This window comes from Bos grunniens, chromosome 1, assembly GCF_055505025.1.
Source record: "Bos grunniens cultivar Pamir isolate PY7600 chromosome 1, Bosgru_T2T1.0, whole genome shotgun sequence".
Lineage (NCBI taxonomy): Eukaryota > Metazoa > Chordata > Mammalia > Artiodactyla > Bovidae > Bos > Bos grunniens.
The window spans coordinates 104379962-104403516 of NC_141165.1; the positions used below are offsets into that span (position 1 = coordinate 104379962).

Here is a 23555-nt window from a genome sequence, read left to right on the forward strand (position 1 = left end):
TTAAACTCTGCTGTAACAAATTTACTGTACTTACAAGTTGAATAAGATTTGAATATCAAAAGAGTAAGGCTTCTCATTGTGAACTTCAATGCATTAATAAATCAAATATATTGAACAACTAACGTAGCCCCTGAAATAATATTTTCTGTGTTAGGTCACAGGATTTTGGATCCTAATGATCCAAAATCATTAGGATCTCAGTGACATACAAACCCAAGTTCAGATCCTTGTAAAATCATAAAACACAGCAAAATTGAGCTGAATTCCTATATGACAAAAACGTTCCCTCCTTGAGATGGTTTCTGAGTTTTCTAGTTCATTATCGCCATTCCCCATACCACATGTACACGTCACTCAGCCACTCAGTTACCTTTACCCTCCTGGTTTTTATAAAGGCACTAGCTGTTTCAACCCATGTATCCAGAGAAGTGGTTCTCAACCAGGGGCCTACTGTCACCCAGGGGCCAGCAGGCAGTGTCTAGAGATATTTTTGGCTGTTACAGTTATGCATGGGTGCTACTGGCATCCAGTAGGTAGAGGCCAAGGATGCTGTTAAAATCTTACAATGCACAGACTAGCTCCCAACAACAAAGAGCTGTCCAGCCTAAAATGTCAACCATGCTAAGGTCAAGAAATCCAGACCTAAAAGGATACTTCTAAAACTCTCCAACATGGCACAGAGGCCTTACAATGATCTATCATCTTTGTGTGTCCTTGGAACCAATCCACTGACATTAAATAGATCACAAGTTTATCTTTATTGTTTAGAGTCCTCTTTGGTATTTAATTTCTTAAAATTTGAAGAGTTTCTCATTTAAGTTTATTCTTTATTTCCTTCAAAAAATCCTCCCTTACATTGAAATTATTTTGCTTCCTTCTAACCATCCTACATGGAGAAGGCAATGGCACCCCACTCCAGTACTCTTACATGGACGGAGGAGCCTGGTAGGCTGCAGTCCATGGGGTCGCTAAGAGTCGGACACGACTGATCGACTTCACTTTCACTTTTCACTTTCATGCATTGGAGGAGGAAATGGCAACCCACTCCATTGTTCTTACCTGGAGAATCCCATGGACAGAGGAGCCTGGTGGGCTGCAGTCCATGGGGTCCCACAGAGTTGGACGCGACTGAAGCGACTTAACAGCAGCAGCGGCAGCAACCATCCTACAAGTATTTCACATTTACATCCTCAATCCATATGGAATTTATATGCTGGAATTCAGAGATGTAATTTTGTTTCCATATAGATAACCCATAGCTTCAACAGCATTTATTGAATAGTTTATCTTTCTCTACTAGTTGGTAAAACCTATCATATACTGAATTTTCATATAAACTCACCTGTTTCCAGGCTATTTTCTATTTATTCCTGAGGTGCCATTATTTTAAATTATATATTTTATTAGGGAACTTACTATCTGATTTCTTCCTCACACTTTTACTCTTACATGAGTTTCAGTATCAGCTCTCATGAAATTTTAAGTTGCAACTACACTGAGCTTATGGAATAGGTTAAAGATAACTGATTTTTCTTATTGATGAATATTATATCCCTATTTGGATTTTATAAGCCTTTAACAATTACTCTGTAATTATCATGACAGACTTATTCCTGGGTGCTATATATAGTTTGTTTCTGCGGTTTTTGGTTTAAGTAAATTTTCTGATCTCTAGCACAGTTTTTAAGAGTGGATATCTTCACTTTGGTTTTGACCTAATGCTTCACATTTAAATGTTACTTTTTTCCTTCTAGATTTTTGGCCAATACTTTCTATCAGGTTAAGAAGTTTTATTCAGTTAATGGCTTTCTAAGTTTTTAACATCCTGAATGAGTGGTACTAAGCCATTTATAAAACAAAGCAACTTTGTTCTTTAAGTCTGTTGAATCTTCTTGGAGGACTTCTTATATTCGGAGATGCAGATGGAAAGCATTCCTCCATCTTTGAACCCGCCTCCTTTTCACCCCTAGCTTTGCTCATCTCTCAGGGAAATCCATTTAGCTTAAATCACCTTTGATTGGAATGCTCTTCAGTTTTCAGAGATTAACCCATTCACAGCAATATCTTAAGGGCCTTAAAAATTACCTTCTATCATTTCACAGACAGTTTGCAAGAAATAAAAGTCAAAGTTAGAAGCCTAGCTCTTAATTGTGCTCAAACACATACAATGAAGGATAAATCTCTAAGATTCTTGAAAGTACTCACATGCTGCAACATCCTACTCTTTTCAAGCTCTTATTTAACTCCGCAGTCAGTGAGCAGGTCCTGCCAAAATACTAACACAAATGTACCCCAAAACTTCTGGGTGGTTGAGAAAGCTGGAGGAGGATTTGAGTGTGTATTCTCACACACGTGAAGGGAACTACTTCCATCAGGCAAAAGGCCTCTTGAAGTGTTAAACTATTGTGGGTAAACAAAAATTCAGCAAAAATAATCTCTAGGCCTTATAAAAATGAAATAGTATTTCAGAGTATTCTTTCCTATCTTTTTTTCCCTGTGGGAAAATATGTTCAGCCTTGAACAGTGGTTTTTTCTTTGTTTCATTTTTTTCTGTGACAGTTACTAGTGGACAGTTTATATTTTAATGTCTTTTTTTTATTCTTCACATAATTAAGGGGGAAATAATTCTTCATACTGGTTTCAAGCCAAAGTGTATCAGCATTGTACCTGGGAAGGAAATGGTTAGGTTCTGGGAAAGATTCTCCCCCCCGACCCCCAGCAAATGTCCCCAGTCAAAATACATATGTTGTTGGAGAATTTGTCAGCCAGAAAACAATGTTTGACTGTTTCATTCTGAGTGTTATATATAATTTTCTGAAAATGTCAGAATATCTTATGTAAGCAGTCTGCCTTCAAGTGACTATCTCCTTGATTATAATCAATTTACCTGTAAAGTCTGACACTGTTTTGAGAGTCATCTTAAAAAGCCACAGGTTACTTGCTAATCAGGGACCTCAAAGGATATGTGCTGTGTTTAGTCACTCAAGCATATGACTGAGCTTTAATTCTCTTCTTCCAATCCTAATAGACTATGCATCTATCTTGTTCTCTGAAAGTTACAAAGACATATCATAATATCCCTTACCCACATATGTGGTGATTGCTGTTGGTCTATATCAGGGAGAAACACCGTTCTAAGGAGGAAAAGAAAAACAACAATTTGGCAGCGGGCTTTTGGCAGTGGGTTGGAATCAAATCCAAAGTTCCCACTCATTTTTATTAAAAGCAGCCGTTAATGACCTGCAATAGGCAAACAATGCTATTTATTTTTAAAGTGGTCTCCCCCTTTGAGCTATTTTCTACATAAATCAGTTACTTTATGCATTTACTTTCTTCGGTAAGTAGGTAAAGGTATTTGCCTTTCTGATTTTTCACTCTGATCCTTTATAAATCTCAGAAACAGGTTAGGTCTAGGCTGATATAAAAATGAGAAGTGCTCTTCTGCCCATTTTTCTAACAAAAAGATACTACAAATAAATTTCAAACTTCAACTCTGTCAAAAAATGGGCCTCTGTATTTTCTAGTAACAGATAAAAGTACAGAGATCAAAAATCACATAAACACATAGTTTCAATCTCTTGCCAAAAGTTTTCATCTCCCAGGAAACCCCCAGCATCTACCACTTACCTGATTTTTCATATAGCTGGTAGGAAAACTGCTTGATACACAAGCTTTTTTTTGAGACCTGTAAAGCAGTCAGTTATGCCTCCTTCCTTGTATTGGTATTTTTCAGGTCAACAGCTGCACAGTACAGTGGTAACATTCTGTCTTTAGCCACACTTAGAGCTACAGGGGAGGGGATTCCTCTCAAGATTATCTCCTTTGTTATTTTAACAAGGTACCCCAAAACTTTACACAACATGTAATGGCCTTGAAAGATTAAGCAGCAGGATGTGAGTTTAGAATTTTTGTTTCTGAGGTACAACAAACCCTTTCCTATGCCTCCTTTCTGCTTATCCTCTGCCTTTCTTCTTCCCCTCCCAACCAACAACTTTTCCCATCCCTGGAGTAACAGCAGAGAATTATAATACTTCAAATCTTGCAATATACTGTTAAATCAAATATTGCATTCCCGAATGAGAGACAGATTAAGAAAAATAAGGAAAATTCTCTTTGGAAAACTCCTGAAGTAAAGGGAAACCTATGATATCGACTATCTTTACATCTGTGAAAACTTCCAATTTTGAAAAGAAAAATTAAAAAGATACCAGTGGGCTATGGTAGCCTTCAATACTGCACGCCTCCCTCTCTCTTTAATCTTTTTATCTGCTACCAGCTGACTCAGACGCCGACTCAGAGGCTCTTGATGACCGTTCCAAGCCTCCTAGAGCCTCCTAAGGACCATCAAGAAAGCACAACAGAAACGCCCGCTGACCCTCACTCTTTAATATGAAGCGGTAGGAGGCGTGGCCCAATGTGACTAGGAGAACGCCACGCCTATGGGGCGGGGCTGCTTCAGCCTCCGCCTCTCCAGAGGCGGGGGAAGGGGCGGGGGAAGGGGCAGGAGCCAGACATGACGCCCTCAAGGAAGCCCGCCCTGGTTGGAGAAAATTTAGAACGTTGGAGCGGGGGAAGGGGGAGGAGTCTAATTTTCCTGTTGTTGGTGTGCCCGGGTCGCCTGGGTAACCGGCCGCGCTGGTCCTGGCTGCGCCAGCGCAGGCCGCGGAGGTCTCTGGGTCAGAGCTAGCGCTGTGCTCTTTCGGTCTGTTCCGTGATGGCAGCCGCCGCCGCCGTGGTCACCCCGTCGGGTTTGGAGGATGAGGTGTCTCGGTCCCGCGGCGAAGGAGCGGGGGAGATGGTCGTGGAGCGGGGGCCTGGCGCGGCCTACCACATGTTTGTGGTGATGGAGGACCTGGTGGAGAAGCTGAAGTTGCTCCGCTATGAGGAGGATCTCCTCCGGAAGAACAACCTGAAGCCCCCGTCCAGGTGGGTGCCCTTGTCCCCCGAGCGCCTGGATGCGGCTGGGCCCTGGGGAGAAGCCTTCCTCCGACCTTTGGGGAGCGCGGGTTACCAAGCACTTGCCTCTGTCTTCCCACGCAGGAAAGAGCACTTCACCCCAAAGTTGGCGACGGAGGTCCGGACTGCTCACGGAGTTTAGACTTGGTATTTTTGTAGGGAGAGTAAAGTTTTGGAACTTCAGAAAAGGACTGGAAGGCAGCTTGCTTAGGGCACTCACGCAGCTTCATAAAACGCAAACTTTTTTTTTTTCTGATTGTAAATATAAAACAACCTCTTATAAAACTCAGAAAACTTACAATGTGTAAAAAAAGTACTGCAGTCACTCATGATCTCATCCTCAAAGATGAATACCATAATCAATTTAGATCTATTTCTAGTTTTTGTTTTCCTTTTCCAGAATTTGTCCCTACAACTTGTAACTTTCGTACCGGACACCTACCTGTGCATTTTATAAGTGGTTAGTAAACTTGTTCACTAATTGCCGTCTTTTAAAAGACTTCTGTCTTTGCAGTAACAGTACTTTTGGAAACTGAGAAGTGAACAAGACAAATGAAGTGACAATGGAATTGTCTCTTTTTCATAGAACCTGAAGTTCTGCTCTGTTCTGTTGGGGGGAAAGTCCATCATATTCTGAAGCCGCGGCTGGTATTGGTTGCTGAAGATGATGGACAGCCAGCACTTTCTCTTTAAATTAGTGTAGCCTAGTGATAGGCCTCATAAACTTTGTAGTTTCCTTCACATTAATACTTATTTTTTTTGTATTAAATTTTTGTGTTTGTTTAATTGTGTAAGAGGCAGTTTAGTTTAAGAATCTGTAGTACTTTCTCTAAATGACTATACCTAGGCTCAAATTATTTTCTTTTTTTTTTTTTCAGAGTTCTAGGACTTTTAATCTGTCCCAAAATTGCTGAAGCAAAAATCATGATAAAACGTCTGCTTTCCTTTACACCCCCCAACGCAAAATAAAAAAAACTCCGTAGGAAAAAAATGGTTTTGTACATGGGAAGAAACATTATGAATTCAAAACTTACAGATAAGGGTTAGCTCTATCACTCTTTAAAAAGTTTATACGAATATCCAGTCAACACCAACAGGGTTACCTCCCTTGAAATGTTATCTATACGGATTTCCAAGTAGACCACAGAGCTGTATACTGTCTTGGAATGTCCTCAGAAGGTTCTGTCATTGATCAGTTAACAGAGTAAAAACCCCAGAGTCCTTTCAAATGGAAGAGGGAGAGACAGGGATAGAAGAAACTATTCAAACTTCGTCTTTCCTTGTGTTCAAATTATTTACCTTGACAGTTTAAATTTAATTCCTTACTCTCTTCCAGTAACTTCCATTAGAAGATAATGTTGGCTTCATGTAAGCTGCCCATATTGCTAAGCCAGTCCATAATAGAAAAGTTAGAGGAAGAAATAATGTTGCTTGATCCATGATATAAATTGTAAGATTGGAAGTTATTACTTAAATGAATAGTGTAATATAAACAATCAACATTTTCTGTTAATAAAAATGTGTTTTTTTTTCTCCAAGTATATTTTTCAAACAAAAATAAATTGGCTTTAAGATTCTGTTGATAACAATCTCTGTTATTTCCTCAGAAGTTCAGGAGGGTACTTTGAGTCATGGATTTGCATGGAGATATCCTAGTCTACGGAGAAGGCAATGGCACCCCACTCCAGTACTCTTGCCTGGAAAATCCCATGGACAGAGGAGCCTGGTAGGCTGCAGTCCATGGGGTCGCTAAGAGTCAGACACGACTGAGCGACTTCACTTTCACTTTCCACTTTCATGCATTGGAGAAGGAAATGGCAACCCACTCCAGTGTTCTTGCCTGGAGAATCCCAGGGATGGGGGAGCCTGGTGGGCTGCTGTCTGTGGGGTTGCACAGAGTTGGACATGACTGAAGCGACTTAGGAGGAGGAGGAGGAGGATCCTAGTCTAAAGGTTCTCAAAGTATGGTCAACAGATTAGGAACATCAACATCACCTGGGAACTTATTAGAAGTGTAATCCTACAGGCCCTTTCCTGAGTCCAATATATCAGAAATCCTAGAGGGTGAGGCGTAGAAGTCTGCTTTTGCAACAAGCCTTCCAGGTGATTCTGATACCCACTTAAGTTTGAGAACCAAAGGTCTGTCTAGTCAAGGCTATGGTTTTTCCAGTAGTCATGTATGGATGTGAGAGTTGAACTATAAAGAAAGCTGAGTGCCAAAGAATTGATGCTTTTGATCTGTGGTGTTGGAGAACACTCTTGAGAGCCCCTTGGACTGCAAGGAGATCCAACCAGTCCATCCTAAAGGAGATCAGTCCAGTGTGTTCATTGGAAGGACTGATGTTGAAGCTCCAGTACTTTGGCTACCTGATGTGAAGAACTGACTCATTTGAAAAGACCCTGATGCTGGGAAAGATTGAGGGTGGAAGGAGAAGGGTCTGACAGATGACCAACTCAATGGACATGAGTTTAAGTAAACTCCAGGAGCTGGTGAAGGACTGGGAAGCCTGGGTGTGCTGCAGTCCATCAGGTTGCAAAGAGTCGGGCACGACTGAGCTATTGAACTGAACTGAACTGAACTGTCCTGGGTCTACAGTATCTATCAGTATCCATTCCTCTGTCCTGGAGTTGTTATCAGCTAATAAGGAAAAAAAAAATGAATTATTAGTACTGGGTGAACATATACCTACTTGGAAAGACTTCATGACCTTTTTTCCCTCCCAGCTGTTATTTTCCAGAACATTTAAACTTATCCTGCAAGAAAAAAAATTGGGAAGGAAAAAAAACTGGAAAAAAAATCAAGAAGGAGTAGATTGCTTATGAAAAATAGTTATAGTATCTATAAATCTAAGTATAAACAATAGTAATAGCTTCACATAAAAGCAAAATAAGGTCTTTGATCAAAGTAACAAATGCTGTGGCTTGCAGGTTTTATTCCTTATAAGTTTAGGTGTGAATCATGTTGGTCCTCAGAGGGCTATTTTTAGGAGGCTAGGGGCTTTAACCTAAAGTCCACAAATGTTTGTTAGACTGGGATATACACAGGCAGTGGTTCTTAATCCTGGCTGAACCTTAGAACTATCTAGGAAGCTTTTGAAACATATCTACTCTAGACTTCACTTCCAAAAGTTTTGATTTAATTCGTGAGGTAAGAAGCAATGTTTAGTCAGATAGCAGTAGTTTAACAAGCTCTTCAAGTGATTTAGCCAATTGAGAACAGTATATAGTATACAGCCAATTTGAGAACAACTGTCTATAATGGTGAGTAGGTTAGAAACAGTAAATAAAGATTAACAGTTACACTGTATTAAAAAAAAAAAGTAAAAATGCATAGTAAATAATCATTACTATCTTTATTTTAAACTCCAAGAGTCTCTTAAATTTCAAATTACCATTTCAGGAGATATTCTCTTATTAATTATCCTGACACATACATGATTTTGTTCAAAGTTCTGCATTCATCAGTGCATTTTTTGAGTTAAAGTCTTTGAACTAATATTTTGTGTCCAGTAGAAATTGCCCTTATCCTGTTGATTAAAATCTTTACTATAAGAGTGTGGTGGGTTACTAGAAACCTCAGAATGAATTGTGAGTGTCTTTTGATGTTAAAGTCATTGGGACAAAAAATCCTTTGGCAATTTCAGATTTTGTTCATTTAACTACTATGGACTTGTTTGTTATTTCATATTCTGTTCTCCTTTGTTTTGGAACAGACACTATTTTGCACTGCCTACCAATCCCGGGGAACAGTTCTACATGTTTTGCACCCTTGCTGCTTGGTTAATTAACAAAGCAGGACGCCCCTTTGAGCAGCCTCAAGAATATGATGATCCTAATGCAATAATATCTAACATATTATCTGAGCTTCGATCATTTGTAAGTATAAACAACTCCCTTCTTTCTGCATGTTTGCAAGTTAGGACATTTTTAATCTTGATAATTCAGCAACATAAATGCTAGCCTTTTAGAAGAATTCTCTGTGAATAACTATGTGTGTGTGTTCAGTGTGTGTTCATTATTAATGTTGATATGTCTCAGAGATGAATTTATGTATACTTAGTTCACCTTCTAAAAAATGATTAAAAACTAGAAAGCTGAAACACTGTATTTTGAAAAAGAACTTTGATTTAATAGACCATGATAGCAGTGGTGCTTTTCATTTCTGACTTTTCCTGGGGACAAGCAGTAAGAATTTTTGGCACACACATTATTAATTTTTGACAAGTGAATCACTTCATCCTTCACATAGTTGTTTAACAGTATGATACCAACCTAGTGGTTTTACTGATTTTTCACCCTAATAACATCAGTGATTTGTTCTGCTGTCATGAGGTTATTGTCTTTTAATTTGATACTATTGCCTTTTAATTTGATACTTTTGACAATAAAACATCTTCATTTTCCTTTTGTATATATGTACCAATGGATTTTTAAAAGAAGACTAAAGAGATGGATTTCTGAGAAGCAATGTAATTACAGTTACTTTAAATCATTTGAAGAATCAAGAAGTGATACATTTATTCAACAGTACTTTGCTTAAAATATTTTGACATTGCAATATAAATAACAAATAATACCCAGTTTATCTTTTGTATTTCAGGGAAGAACTGCAGATTTTCCTCCTTCAAAATTAAAGTCGGGTTATGGAGAGCATGTATGCTATGTTCTTGACTGTTTAGCTGAAGAAGCATTAAAATATATTGGTTTCACTTGGAAAAGGTAAAAATTACCCAACCTGGAAATAGTAATTTTATGTGCATAGCTTTTTCTTCTAACTGTTCAAAGCTATTTAACTGAACTGATAGGAAGTATTTCCTCTTGACCGTTAAACTAAAAATGCCACAGGTAATTAGAAAAGTCAGTACAGACAAAATTGAAATATCTAGTATCTTCAAAACTAGATATTCTACTGTTCCCCTTCCCAATTCAAATATATAGTTATTAAAGATTTAACTATAACTATATCCTAGTCAATTGAGTATATTTTTTTGAAATTTCTTTGAATATATTTATGATACAAACAAAGATAGTATATACACGGGAAGTAACTGATAGCCTACAAATTTAAGGAAAAAATGGAAATTAATAGAGTATTTCAAGTGGGATTTTTTTCCTTTGTTTATAGTGACGAGGCAAGAATAATACTGAAGAAACACTCTGTTAGATATTGTTCATTACTTCTTTCTCTGACCTATGATTTGTTTATATTTCTGTTGCCATATCTTTCCCATGGTATTAAAGTCATTTATGTACAAGTCTTTCTTTCTAGAAATTATGAAATCTTTGTATGGCAGTTAGCATAGCATTTGGTATATCATAGATACCCAGTAAATGTTGACCACATGGATGAGGAAATAAAATATTTAGAAACTGTCAATTTGTATAGGTTATAATTAGAAAATATATAAATTTTGTCTTTTGAAGACTGAGATTATTGATAGGTTAAAAATTGTGGAAGGCATTATTTAGGTAAAAACATGAGCAAACAGTGATTTTGAATTAGAACTAATTTCTTGGAAAGGTATATATATTATTTCTATATTTTAATGTATTAGAGAAGGAAATGGCAACCCACTCCAGTATTCTTGCCTAGGAAATCCCTTGGACAGAGGAGCCTGGCAGGCTACAGTTCATGAGACTGCAAAAGAGTTGGGCACAATTTAGTAACTAAACAACAACAACAGATTTTAATGTATATTCAATTACATTCTCTCAGGAAAACAGTCTACTCTTTATTAATGAATACTTTTAAACACTTACTTGACTTAGCTTATCATCAAGTTGAACCATATGAAATTACAGATAGTCATCTATTTTTTAATTAAAAAAGAGTGGCAATTGCATATGCTCCAACTCAAACATTACGACTTAGTGCAATATGGAGAATGAGTATATATGATCCACATTACTTCCTTATTAGAGTCTATGAAAAGTTATGAGATATCCTACATTTGTAATTTTTAGAAATTTTTAAATTTATTGCCCAGTGGATTCTAAATTCAGGAACTATTAGTATTTCAGCTACTATTTAATTTGGTACTTCCTTTGTTTCTTAGTATATCTTATTCTTGGCCACATATTGTAATTTGGATAATTTATAGGGACCATATATACATGGAGAGAGAAGGAGGAGGGAACATTGAAAATCAGATTAGAAAAACATTGAAAATCAGAATTACATATCAGCTATGTGATATGTAAGTGACAAAGAAGTTACATGTTTGTATATGCTTATTTTGTATATTTAAATATGCTAAAATAAACCCTAGAAAACATAGAAATCCTAGGAAAACATTGCCTTTAAGATATAATCTAATTCTAGTTAGTAATAACAAAAATAGGAAATTTATCCTTTAAGATTAATTTGGTGTGTAGTACTTTCCTTCCGTAATATTAAATGTCAGTTTTTGTTTTTTGTTAACCTTTCTGAGGTATGGATTTTTATAAGTTTCCAGAAATAAATGCAAATACTTCTGAATATTTTTAATATGAGAAATGTGTGTCATTAATCTTTTTTTAAAGCATTAAAAATTTCAGTATTTAATAAGGATTATTTAACTTAATTTCAATGTACAGTCATTAAAAGGAAAGAGAAATAGAAACAATAAAGAAGCGTAATAGCACATACATCACCAAATTAGGCCAACCAACATCCAGAACTTAAGCAGCATGGTTGGAAGTTCCAAATAATAGCAGTCTGGAGTCCTGCTTGGGAAAAGTATGTCCACGCCACAAATGAGACTTCAAATTGCAGTTTCAGGGGCTTTTGCTTATAATCCCAAGGTGCAAACTAATATCATCAGTTTGTGTGCAAAAATGAAGCTCTGGTTTTATGTTAACACTTTTACAATGCTGTTTGTTTTATCTTACGAGTCATAGGATTCCATTAAACCCTGGGCACAGTTGGCCAGGCCTCCAGGAGCTCAAGAATTCCAGGCCCACTCCCTTTTTTATTTAAAGTGCTGCCTGACTAGTTGTGCTTGCAGACAACCATGGAATATAGGCTGTGGCCAGGCACATCAGAAGCAAGGTCAGAGACCTCTCTCATGCTTCTGAAGCCTGAACCAAAGCTTCCTCCATTTTAATTTCCATAATAGCCTCAGGATTGTTTATACTTAAGAGCATAGGAATAAGGCAAAATAACATGAACAGTCTTGTTAATTCTGTAGGTCAAATTACAATTCCAAAACAGTCAAAAGAAACAAAAAACAAGCAAAGAGTTAAACAATGGAAAAAAACCATTTCTGAGTGATAGGGAATGTAGTAAAGGAAAAGTCCCACCAGGAATGAGAGGTATGTTTTTGTACATTAACTCCTATATCCATTAACTTATCAGCTATGATAATAGTAAAAACAGTAGTAAACCAGTAAAATATTCTATCAAGATACAATTGTGTTTTCCTATGTTCAGATGGGAAAGAATCCGCCTGCAATGCAGGAGACCTGGGTTCAATCCCTGGGTTGCGAGGATCCCCTGGAGGAGGGCATGGCAGCCTGGAGAATCCCCATGGACAGAGGAGCCTGGTGGGCTATATTCCGTGGGGTCGCAAAGAGTCAGACACTACTGAGCGACTAAGCACAGCATATGAAATCTTTTAATACTTTGGTTCCTTGCAAAATCTTATGTAGGGGTTCTAAGGAAAAGCTAATATTAGGAACAGACAAAGTAGGAAATAACATTGAAGTCAATAACACCTGAATTTTCATGGTATGGGGGGGAAATAATAGGTGGTCCTCTTCCAATATAAAAGATCAATGTATATTAAGCATCCAGAGAAAGGGATTCCTAAGTGATACATTAAGCTAATGTTTACATCATCAGTTATAATACTAATTGAGGAGTGATTTCAAAAAACATACTGTAGGTTTTAGGGGAAACAGTCCATTCACAATAGTTGATGAAGTTCTCCAATATGCAGGGTTCCCCATATGCAAGAAGTTGTTCCACATCACAGTCTATCATTAGCCTTGTCACAATCGATCAGTAAGAAGGTACAACTATTAAAGTAACACATGACATTGGCATATAATCTTTGTGTTCAAGGCTTGAGCTGTATCTTTACCAATGGGATGTGATCTAGCAGACAGATCAATTTTGTCCATAGAAAGGCAAAGTTAAGAAAGGACAGGCCTTGTTTGCTGAACAAGCGAAGTTATCCGAGTTCAGGTCCAGCTCAGGTTTCTCCAGCTGAAGATTATCCTATAGCTTTCTTCATATTTTTTTTAATCAAGGCATATCCTTGAAGGTTGAGGCGTGGATGACAACCCACAGTACAGTCAAGCTTCCAAGAATAACTTATTCATGAGATTAACAGTGGTTTAAATGGCACATTTTTCTTGTCTGGGGATCATCACTACAGTATTATCCTTCCCCTGAGCAATCACATCAGCAGGTGTGGGAGGACCACTAGGCTGCTTTACTCAGACTTCAGCTCCAACTGCATGTATTTCTTTTTTTTAAGATCATTATATAGTCCAGTTGTTTTTAAATATGACTGCGCATTAGAATCACATCTGGAACTTTGGAGAAAAAACAATAGCTGGGCATTTCTATTTTTTCAAAAAATTCCAAGATAATTCTAATGTGCATCTGGATTTTTAAAAGTGATTATGGGTTTTCCTATTAAATGATAGTTTTAGTGATTTAGAATTATGTTATTTTCTGTTGACCAATCATGATGCAGTGGTATTAAAAGGGATAATAGTTAAATAATCAAAATCACAATAGTAGATGACTTTTATCAGTTTTCATAATCAATAGCCAGACAAAAAATAAAAGATAATTACAATTGCAATAATTACATACAATCTAGAGAGTTAAGTAGACTGATGATGTAAGTGGAAGTGCATACATGCCCATGTTTTCATCCACCAGCCAGTCTATATATTTTGGTATTTAATCCATTTACATTTAAGACAATTACTGATCTGTATAATCCTGTTACTGTTTTCTTAATTGTTTTGGGTTTATTTTTTATAAATCTTTTCTTTCTCTTGTGTTTCCTTCCTAGAGAAGTTCCTTTAGCAGTTGTAGATAAAGCTGGTTTGATGGTGCTGAATTCTCTTCACTTTTTCTTGTCTGTAAAGCTTTTGATTTCTCCATCAAATCTGAAAGAGAATCTTGCTGGGTAGAGTATTCTTGGTTGTAGGTTCTCTTCTGTTTTAGCACTTTAAATATATATGCCAAAAAAAAAAAAAAAGCCACTCCTTTCTGTCTTGTAGAGTTTCTGTTTAGAAACCAGCTGATAAACTTATGGGAGTTTTCTTGTAAGTAATTTGTTGCTTTTCCCTTGTTGCTTTTAATATTTTATCTTTGTCTTTAATTTTTTGTCTTTTTAATTACTGTGTGTCTTGGTGTAGTCCTCCTTGGGTTTATTGTGCCTGAGACTTTCTGTGCTTGCTTCCTGGACTTGTTTGACTGTTTCCTTTCCCATGTTAGGGAAGTTTTCAGATATTATCTCTTTAAATATTTCCTTGAGTCTTCTCTCTCTCTCTCTTCTCCTTATGGGACCCCTATAATGTGAATGTTGGTACATTTAATGTTGTCCCTGAAGTCTCTTAGGCTGTCTTCATTTCTTTTCATTCTTTTTTCTATATTCTGTTTTATGGCAGTAATTTCCATCAATCTTTCTTCCAGGTCACTTATCCATTCTTCTGCCTCAGTTATTCTGTTGTTGATTCTTTCTAGTGTATTGTTCATCTCTGTTCATTTGTTCTTTAGTTCTTCTAGGGCTTTGATAAACATTTCTTGCATCTTCCTTCTTTTCTGAGATCTTCCTAGATCATCTTCTCTATCATTACTCTGAATTCATTTTCTGGAAAGTTGCATATCTCTACTTCATTTAGTTGTTTTTATGGGGTTTTATCTTGTCCCTTCATCTGGGACATAACCCTCTGCCTTTCCATTTTGATTAACTTTCTGTTACGTGGTTTTCATCCTGGTAGATGCAGGATTGTAGTTCTTCTTGCTTCTTCTGCTTGCTCTCTGGTGGGTGAGGCTAAGAGGCTTGTGTGAGCTTCCTGATGGGAGGGACTGGCAGTGGGAAAAATTGGGTCTTGCTCTGGTGGACAGGGCCCAGCTCAGTAGAACTTTGATCTGATTGTCTGCTGATGGGTAGGGCTGCATTCCCTCCCTGTTAATTGTTTGGCCTGAGGAAACCCAGGCCTGGGGTCTGTAGGCTGTATTTTAGGGTTAATGGAGATCTCCAAGAAGACTCACTCAAGGGGCACCTCCCATGACTGCTGCTGCCAGTCCCCCTATCCCCACAGTGAGCCACTGCTTACATACGCCTCCAAGAAGACACTCCAACACTAGCAGATAGGTCTATTTCAGTCTCCATGGGGTTACTACTCCTTTCCCCTGGGTCCTGGTCTGCATAGGATTTTGTTTCTGTTTTCCAACAGTAGAGTCTCTATTTCCCCCGCTCCTGCGAAAGTCCTATAATCAAATTGTGCTGGTCCTCAAAGTCAGATTCCCTGGGGATTCCTAATCCTTTTGCTGGGTCCCCAGGCTGGGAAGCCTACCTTGGGGCTCAGAACTTTCACAAAAGTAGGAGAACTTCTTTGGTATTATTGTTCTTCAGTTTGTGCATTACCCACCCAGCAGTTATAGGATCTTATTTTATCATTATTACACCCCTCCTACCATCTCGTGGTGGCTTCTCCTCTGTCTTTGGACATGGGGTGTCTTTTTGGTGGGTTCCAGCATTCTGTTGATGGTAGTTTAAGAGCTAGTTCCAATTTTGGTGCCCTCGCAGGATGAGATAACTGCACATCCTGTTACTCTGGCATCTTGATCCAGTGCCCTATGTGTCATTAATCTTGGTAGAGAAATAAGTGTTCAATACTTACTTTTACTTTCCAACACAAGAGATGACTCTACACATGGACATCACCAGGTAGCCGATACCGAACCAGATTGATTATATTCTTTGTAGCCAAAAATGGAGAAGCTCTATACAGTCAGCAAATACAAGACCAGGAGCTGACTGTGGCTCAGATCATGAGCCCCTTATTGCCAAATTCAGACTTAAATTGAAGAAAGTAGGGAAAACCACTAGACCATTCAGTTTTGACCTAAATCAAATCCCTTATGATTATACAGTGAAAGTGACAAATAAATTCAAGGGATTAGATCTGATAGAGTGCCTGAAAAACTATGGATGGAGGTTCATGACATTGTATAGGAGGCAGTTATCGAGACCATCCCCAAGAAAAAGAAATGCAAAAAGGCAAAATGGTTGTCTGAAGAGGCCTTACAAATAGCTGAGAAAAGAAGAGAAGCTAAAGGCAAAGGAGAAAAGGAAAGATATACCTGTCTGAAAGCAGAGTTCCAAAGAGTAGCAAGGAGAGATAAGAAAGCCTTCTTCAGTGATCAGTGCACAGAAATAGAGGAAAAGAATAGAATGGGAAGGACTAGAGATCTCTTTAAGAAAATTAAAGATACCAAGGGAACATTTCATGCAAGATAGGCACAGTAAAGGACAGAAATGGTGTGGACCTAACAGAAGCAGAAGCTATTAAGAAGAGGTGGCAAGAATACACAGAAGAACTATTCAAAAAAGATCTTGATGACTCAGATAAGCATGATGGCATGATCACTCACCTGGAGCCAGACATCCTAGAATGCAAAGTCAAGTGGGCCTTAGGAAGCATCACTATTAACAAAGCTAGTGGAGGTGATGAAATTCCAGTTGAACTATTTCAAATCCTGAAAGATGATGCTGTGAAAGTGCTGCACTCAATATGCCAGCAAATTTGGAAAACTCAACAGTGGCCACAGGACTGGAAAAGGTCAATTTTCATTCCAATCCCAAAGAAAGGAAATGCCAAAGAGTGTTCAAACCACCACACAATTGCACTCATCTCACACACTAGCAAAGTAATGCTCAAAATCCTCCAAGCCAGGCTTCAACAGTGTGTGAACTGAGAACTTCCAGATGTTCAAGATGGATTTAGAAAAGGCAGAGGAACCAGAGATCAAATTGCCAACATCTGTTGGATCATCAAAAAAGCAAGAGAGTTCCATAAAAACATCTACTTTTGCTTTATTGACTCCACTAAAGCCTTTGACTGTGTGGATCACAACAACCTGGAAAATTTTAAAGAGATGGGATATCCCATCTCTTTACCAGACCACCTGACCTGCCTCTTGAGAAACCTGTATGCAGGTCAAGAAGCAACAGTGAGACCTGGATATGGAACAACAGACTGGTTACAAATTGGGAAAGAAGTACGTCAAGGCTGTATATTGTCACCCTGCTTATTTAACTTACATGCAGAGTACATCATGTGAAATACTGGGCTGGATGAAGCACAAGCTGGAATCAAGATTGCTGAGAGAAATATCAATCACCTCAGATATGCAGATGACACCACCCTTATGGCAGAAAGTGAAAAAGAACTAAAGAGCCTTCTAATGAAAGTGAAAGAGGAAAGTGAAAAAGTTGGCTTAAAACTCAACATTCAGGAAACTAACATCATGGCCTCTGGTCCCATCACTTCATGGCAGATAGACAGGGAAGCAATGGAAACAGTGAGAGACTTTATTTTTTTGGGCTCCAAAATCACTGCAGATGGTGATTGCAGCCATGCAATTGAAAGACATTTGCTCCTTGGAAGAAAAGCTATGACCAACCTAGTCAGCATATTAAAAAGCAGAAACATTACTTTGCCGACAAAGGTCCGTCTGCTGCTGCTGCTAAGTCACTTCAGTCGTCTCCAACTCTGCGACCCCATAGAGGGCAGCCCTCTAGGCTCCCCCATCCCTGGGATTCTCCAGGCAAGAACACTGGAGTGGGTTGCCATTTCCTTCTCCAGTGCATGAAAGTGAAAAGTGAAAGTGAAGTCGCTCAGTCATGTCTGACTCTTGGTGACCCCACGGACTGCAGCCCACCAGGCTCTTCTGTCCATGGGATTTTCCAGGCAAGAGTACTGGAGTGGGGTGCCATCGCCTTCTCCGTCATAGTGAAAGCTATGGTTTTTCCAGTAGGCAAGTATGGATGTGAGGGTTGGAATATAAAGACAGCTGAGTGCCTAAGAATTGATGCTTTTCAACTGTGGTGTTGGAGAAGACTCTTGAGAGTCCCTTGGACTGCAAGGAGATCCAACCAGTCAATCCTAAAGGAAATCAGTCCTGAATATTCATTGGGAGAACTGATGCTGAAGCTGAAGCTCCGATACTTAGGCCACCAGATGTGAAGAACTTGATCACTAGAAAGACCCTGATGCTGGGAAAGATTGAAGGCGGGAGAAGAGACCAACAGAGGATGAGATGGTTGAATGACATCACCGATTCAGTGGACATGAGTTTGAGCAAGCTCCAGAAGTTGGTGATGGATGGGGAAGCTTGGCTTGCTGCAGTCCATGGGGTTGCAAGGAGTCAGACACAACTGAGTGACTGAACTGAACCAAACTCTGCATATAAGTTAAATAATCAGACACAGATATTTTTCTGGAACTCCTTTGCTTTCTCCATTCTGCACTATCCAGCAAATGTTGGCAATTTTATCCCTCGTTCCTCTGCCTCTTTGAAATCTAGCATATTAGTCTGTAAGTTTTTGATTCACATATTGCTAAAGCCTAGGTTGAAATATTTTGAGCATTGTCTTTCTAGCATGTGAAATGAGTGCAGTTGTATGGTAGTTTGATCACGTACATGTAAAATGAGCATAGTTTTACAGTAGTTGTACGGCACTGCCCTTCTTAGGGAGTGGAATGGAAACTGACCTTGTCCTGTCCTGTCCCCATTGCTGAGTTTTCCAAATTTGTTTATGTGTGAAGTGCAGCACTTTAACAGCATCATGTTTTAGGATTTTAAGTAGCTAACAGGCATTCAGTCACCTCCACCAGCTTTGTTAATAGTAACGCTTTCTAAGATTCACTTGACTTCACACTCAGGATTTGTGGCTCTGGGTGAGTGACCACACCATCCATGGTAACCTGGATCATTAAGACCTTTTTTGTACAGTTCTTCTGTGTATTTTTACCATCTCTTCTTAGTATCTTCTGCATTTGTTAGGTCCTTACCTTTTCTGTCCTGTATTGCTCAATCCTTGTATGATTTGTTTTCTTGATATCTCCAGTTTTCTTGAAGAGATCTCTAGTCTTATCCATTGTGTAGTTTTCTCCTCTTTCTTTTCATTGTTCACTTAAGAAGGACTTCTTATTTCTCCCTGATATTCTCTGGAACTCTGCATTCAAAAATATACTCTGTTGGGTATATCTTTCCCTTTCTTCCTTGCTTTCACTTCTCTACTTTCCTCAGCTATTTGTAAAGCCTCCTCCCCCACTTTGCTTTTTTTCTTTTCTTTTTCTTTGGGATGGTTTTGGTCACTGCCTCCTGCACAGTGTCACAAATTTCCATCCATAGTTCTTCAGGCACTCTGTATATCAGATCTAATCCCTTGAATCTATTTATCACCTCTGCTGTACAAACATAAGGGATTTGATTTAGGTCATATCTGAACGGCCTAGTAGTTTTGTGTACTTTCTTCTTTTTAAGTCTGACTTTTGCAGTAAGGAGCTCATGATCTGAGCCACAGTCAGCTCCAAGTCTTGTTTTTGCTGACTGTATAGAGCTCCTCCATCTTTGGCTACAAAGAACAGCCAGAGTCATCTCTTATATTGTTGAAGAAGGGTGTTTGCTATGACCAGCATATTTTCTTGACAGAACTCTGTTAGCCTTTGTTCTGCTTCATTTTGAACTCCAAGGCCATACTTGCCTGTTATTCTGGGTATGTCTTGACTTCCTACTTTGCATTCCAATCCCCTATGATGAATAAGATATCTTTTTTGGTGTTCCAGAAGGTGTTGTAGGTCTTCATAGAGCAGGTCAACTTCTTCAGCATCAGTGGTTGGGGCATAGACTTGGATTACTGTGAATGACTTGCCTTGAAAACAAATCTATAACATTCTGCTGTTTTTGAGTTTGTACCTAAGTGTTGCATTTCGAACTCTTGTTGACTGTAAGGGCTACTCCATTTCTTCTAAAGAATTATTGCCCACAGTGGTAGATATAGTGATCCTCTGTATTAAAGTCACCTATTCCTGTCCATTTTAGTCTACTGATTCCTGAGATGTAGATGTTCAATCTTGCTGTCTCCTACTTGACCACACAAGATGGTAAGTTGTCCAATTTACCATGATTCATGACACTAACATTCCAGGTTCCTATCAATATTGTTCTTTACAGCATCAGTCTTTACTTTTACCACCAGACATATCCACAGTTAACATCGTTTTTGCTTTGGCCAAGCCACTTCCCTCTTTGGAGCTAATAGGAATTGCCCTCCTTTCTTCTCCAGTAGCATAATGGATACCTTCTCACCTGGGGGCTTCATCTTTCAGTGTCCTATCTTTTTGCCTTTTCACACCGTTCGTGGGGTCTCAAGGCAAGAATACTGGAGTGGTTTGTCATTTCCTCCTCCAGTGGACCACATCTTCTCAGAACTCTCCATTATGACCTGTCCATCTTAGGTGGCCCTGCACAGCATGATTCATAGCTTCTTTGAGTTATGCAAGCCCCTTTGTCACAGCAAGACTGTGATCCACGAAGGGATGTTAGATATATGATGTGAAAATTAGGATTCATGCAAGAAAACGTTGCAAAGTCTATGTAATAATAATTATAATAGTCCTGAATAGCTAATATTTAGGTAGTAAGCTAAGAAAAATATCTTAACAGGGTAAGTGTTAGTTGCTCAGTCGTGCCTGACTCTTTGCGACCCAATGACTGCAGCCCACAAGGTTCCTCTGTCCGTGAGATTTTCCAGGCAAGGATACTGGAGTGGGTTGCCATTTTCTTCCCCAGGGGACCTTCCGAACCCAGGGATCGAACCTGGGTCTTCTGCACTGCAGGCAGATTCTTTACTGACTGAGCTACAAGGGAAGTGCCTAACAGGGTTAGGCAAAGTATTAATTTTCTTAATATACACAAAAGCAGAGGGCATTGATAGGCATTTCACTGAAAAACACATAACCAGTTAAAACATGAAAAGGCATTCAACCACTCTCATGTGAAAGAAATGCAATTAAAATAAGAGTGGGATTTTTTTCCCTTAATGATTGACAAAAATTGAAGCTTATTTACCATATTGGCAAATGTATGGAAAAGGCATCACTGCTGTTGGGAGTTTAAATTAGGGTGACATTTTGGAAGTTGTTTTTAGTAATATTGAACAAAACAACAAAATATACATAGTTGTTGGCCCAGCCGTTATACTTGATGTGTAAGGATGAACCTAGATAGCATATTCAAAAGCAGAGATATTACTTTGCCAACAAAGGTTCATCTAGTCAAGGCTATGGTTTTTCCTGTGGTCATGTATGGATGTGAGAATTGGACTGTGAAGAAGGCTGAGTGCCGAAGAATTGATGCTTTTGAACTGTGGTGTTGGAGAAGACTCTTGAGAGTCCCCTGGACTGCAAGGAGATCCAGCCAGTCCATTTTGAAGGAGATCAGCCCTCGGATTTCTTTGGAAGGAATGATGCTAAAGTTGACTCATTGGAAAAGTCTCTGATGCTGGGAGGGATTGGGGGCAGGAGGAGAAGGGGACGACAGAGGATGAGATGGCTGGATGGCATCACTGACTCGATGGACGTGAGTCTGAGTGAACTCCGAGAGTTGGTGATGGACAGGGAGGCCTGGCGTGCTGCAATTCATGGGGTCGAAAAGAGTCGGACACAACTGAGCGACTGAACTGAACTAGTAAGGAAATGAAAAATAATGTTCATCCATAAGTTGCTAGTTATATTGCTATGGTACTGCTGTTCGATTGAAAACAGTGCAAATATGTTAAGAGAGAGAGCTAGCATGAGGGCAAGAAAAAGAGATGAGGAGGGAGAGAGAGAGATGCACAATTGACCTTTTAACAGTGCATGGGTTAAGGATGTGGAAAATCTACATGTAACTTAGTGTGCTTGTGCTTATACTCAGGTACTCAGTCGTGTCTTTGTGACCCCATGGACTGTAGCCCACCAGTCTTCTCTGTCCTTTGGATTTTTGAAGAATCCTGGAGTGGGTAGGGCTTCCTTATAAGCTGTTCCTCCGTATCCAGAGTTCCACATGTGTAGATTTAACCTACCAAGAATCATGTAATAGTTAGTATTTACTATAGATTAAAAAAAAAATCTCTGTGTTAAATAGACCCACACAGTTCAAACCTATGTTGTTCAAGGGTCAACTGTGCTGCTGCTGCTGCTAAGTCGTTTCAGTCGTGTCTGACTCTGTGCAACCCCAGAGACGGCAGCCCACGAGGCTCCCCCGTCCCTGGGATTCTCCAGGCAAGAGCACTGGAGTGGGTTGCCATTTCCTTCTCCAATGCATGAAAGTGAAAAGTGAAAAGGAAGTCGCCCAGTCATGTCCGACTCTTAGTGACCCCATGGACTGCAGCCCACCAGGCTCCTCCATCCATGGGATTTTCCAGGCAAGAGTGCTGGAGTGGGGTGCCATTGCCTTCTCCAAGGGGTCAACTGTATATGTACTTAAATATGGTATGTTAGTAAGTGAAGAAAGTAGGTTGGCTAATAGTATGCATGGTACCATCCCATTCATGTATTACTACTTAAATCATCAAGTTTGGAAATAAACGTTTTTGCTTCTTTACATAGAGAGTTTCAGGAAGGATACATGAAACATTTAACTGATTATGGGAAGAGGGGCAGGTGAAAAAGAACCAGAACTGGCGTAGAATGGGGAGGATCCTTAATACTCACATTGTACCTTTTTGCCCTGCTGAAATGTTTTGTTTTTCCCTCTCATCTCATGTGCTGCTGCTGCTAAGTCATTTCAGTCGTGTCCGACTCTATGTGACCCCATAGACGGCAGCCCACCAGGCTCCCCCGTCCCTGGGATTCTCCAGGCAAGAACACTGGAGTGGGTTGCCATTTCCTTCTCCAATGCAGGAAAGGGAAAAGTGAAAGTGAAGTTGCTCAGTCGTGTCCAACTCTTAGCGACCCCATGGACTGCAGCCCTCCAGGCTCCTCCATCCATGGGATTCTCCAGGCAAGAGTACTGGAGTAGGGTGCCACTGCCTTCTCCCTCATCTCATGTAAAGCTTTATTATTTTAGACCAGCATACCCAGTGGAAGAATTAGAAGAAGAAACTGTTGCAGAAGATGATGCAGAATTAACATTGAATAAAGTGGATGAAGAATTTGTGGTATGTGTGTTGCTGAACTTTTTTGTCCATCTTCACCTTTGAATTCATTTCCCTTCTCTGAATTCCCCTAGACTTCCATTATCTGGATTAGTTTATTTCATTGTTTGTAGATTAAAAAAAAGCTTTTGAATAGAGTGCCAAATAATCAGTAATTTAAACCTTTCGTTAAATTAATTTTCATGTTAACTAATGATTATGGTGTGAATTTAGCAGAGGTTCTTCAAATATAGACAGAAAATAGTCGACCACTAGTTATATAGGTAAACAGTTAACCATTCATGATCTTAAATAGACCATAAATAATAGAGAATTTAGAAGACAGCAATAGACTTTTGAATTAATACAGTCTGCTTCATAAGAATACCATTCATTTCTCAGGAACTCCTTTATGCTTCTGAAATTAAGATGATTAGTACCCTACCCTGAGGAACATTAAAA

The 23555-nt window shown here is 39.0% G+C and overlaps 2 protein-coding genes across 51 annotated transcripts in view; one reads left to right on the forward strand and one right to left on the reverse strand.

Moving 5' to 3' along the window:
* HHLA2 (HHLA2 member of B7 family) overlaps nucleotides 1-4413 on the reverse strand; it is a 162269-nt gene extending 157856 nt beyond the window's left edge. For 5 of the 50 annotated variants that reach the window (XR_015166342.1, XR_015166341.1, XR_015166350.1 and 2 more), the window contains exons 1-4: nucleotides 4209-4391; nucleotides 3628-3741; nucleotides 3086-3134; nucleotides 1060-1165 (exon numbers count right to left, since the gene is read on the reverse strand). The gene's annotated coding sequence lies outside the window, so the exon portion shown is untranslated. Of the gene's footprint in view, nucleotides 1-1059; nucleotides 1214-3085; nucleotides 3135-3627; nucleotides 3787-4208 lie in introns of those variants that run through there. The other 45 variants (XR_015166348.1, XR_015166343.1, XM_086407783.1 and 42 more) reach the window with 31 other exon arrangements.
* A 215-nt stretch (nucleotides 4414-4628) lies between these two features.
* Nucleotides 4629-23555, forward strand: part of IFT57 (intraflagellar transport 57) — a 73483-nt gene continuing 54556 nt past the window's right edge. The window contains exons 1-4 of the mRNA XM_086407753.1: nucleotides 4629-4926; nucleotides 8670-8832; nucleotides 9557-9675; nucleotides 23027-23117. Coding sequence (XP_086263879.1) covers nucleotides 4715-4926; nucleotides 8670-8832; nucleotides 9557-9675; nucleotides 23027-23117 — 585 coding nt within the window. The 5' untranslated portion in view covers nucleotides 4629-4714. The remainder of the gene's footprint in view (nucleotides 4927-8669; nucleotides 8833-9556; nucleotides 9676-23026; nucleotides 23118-23555) is intronic.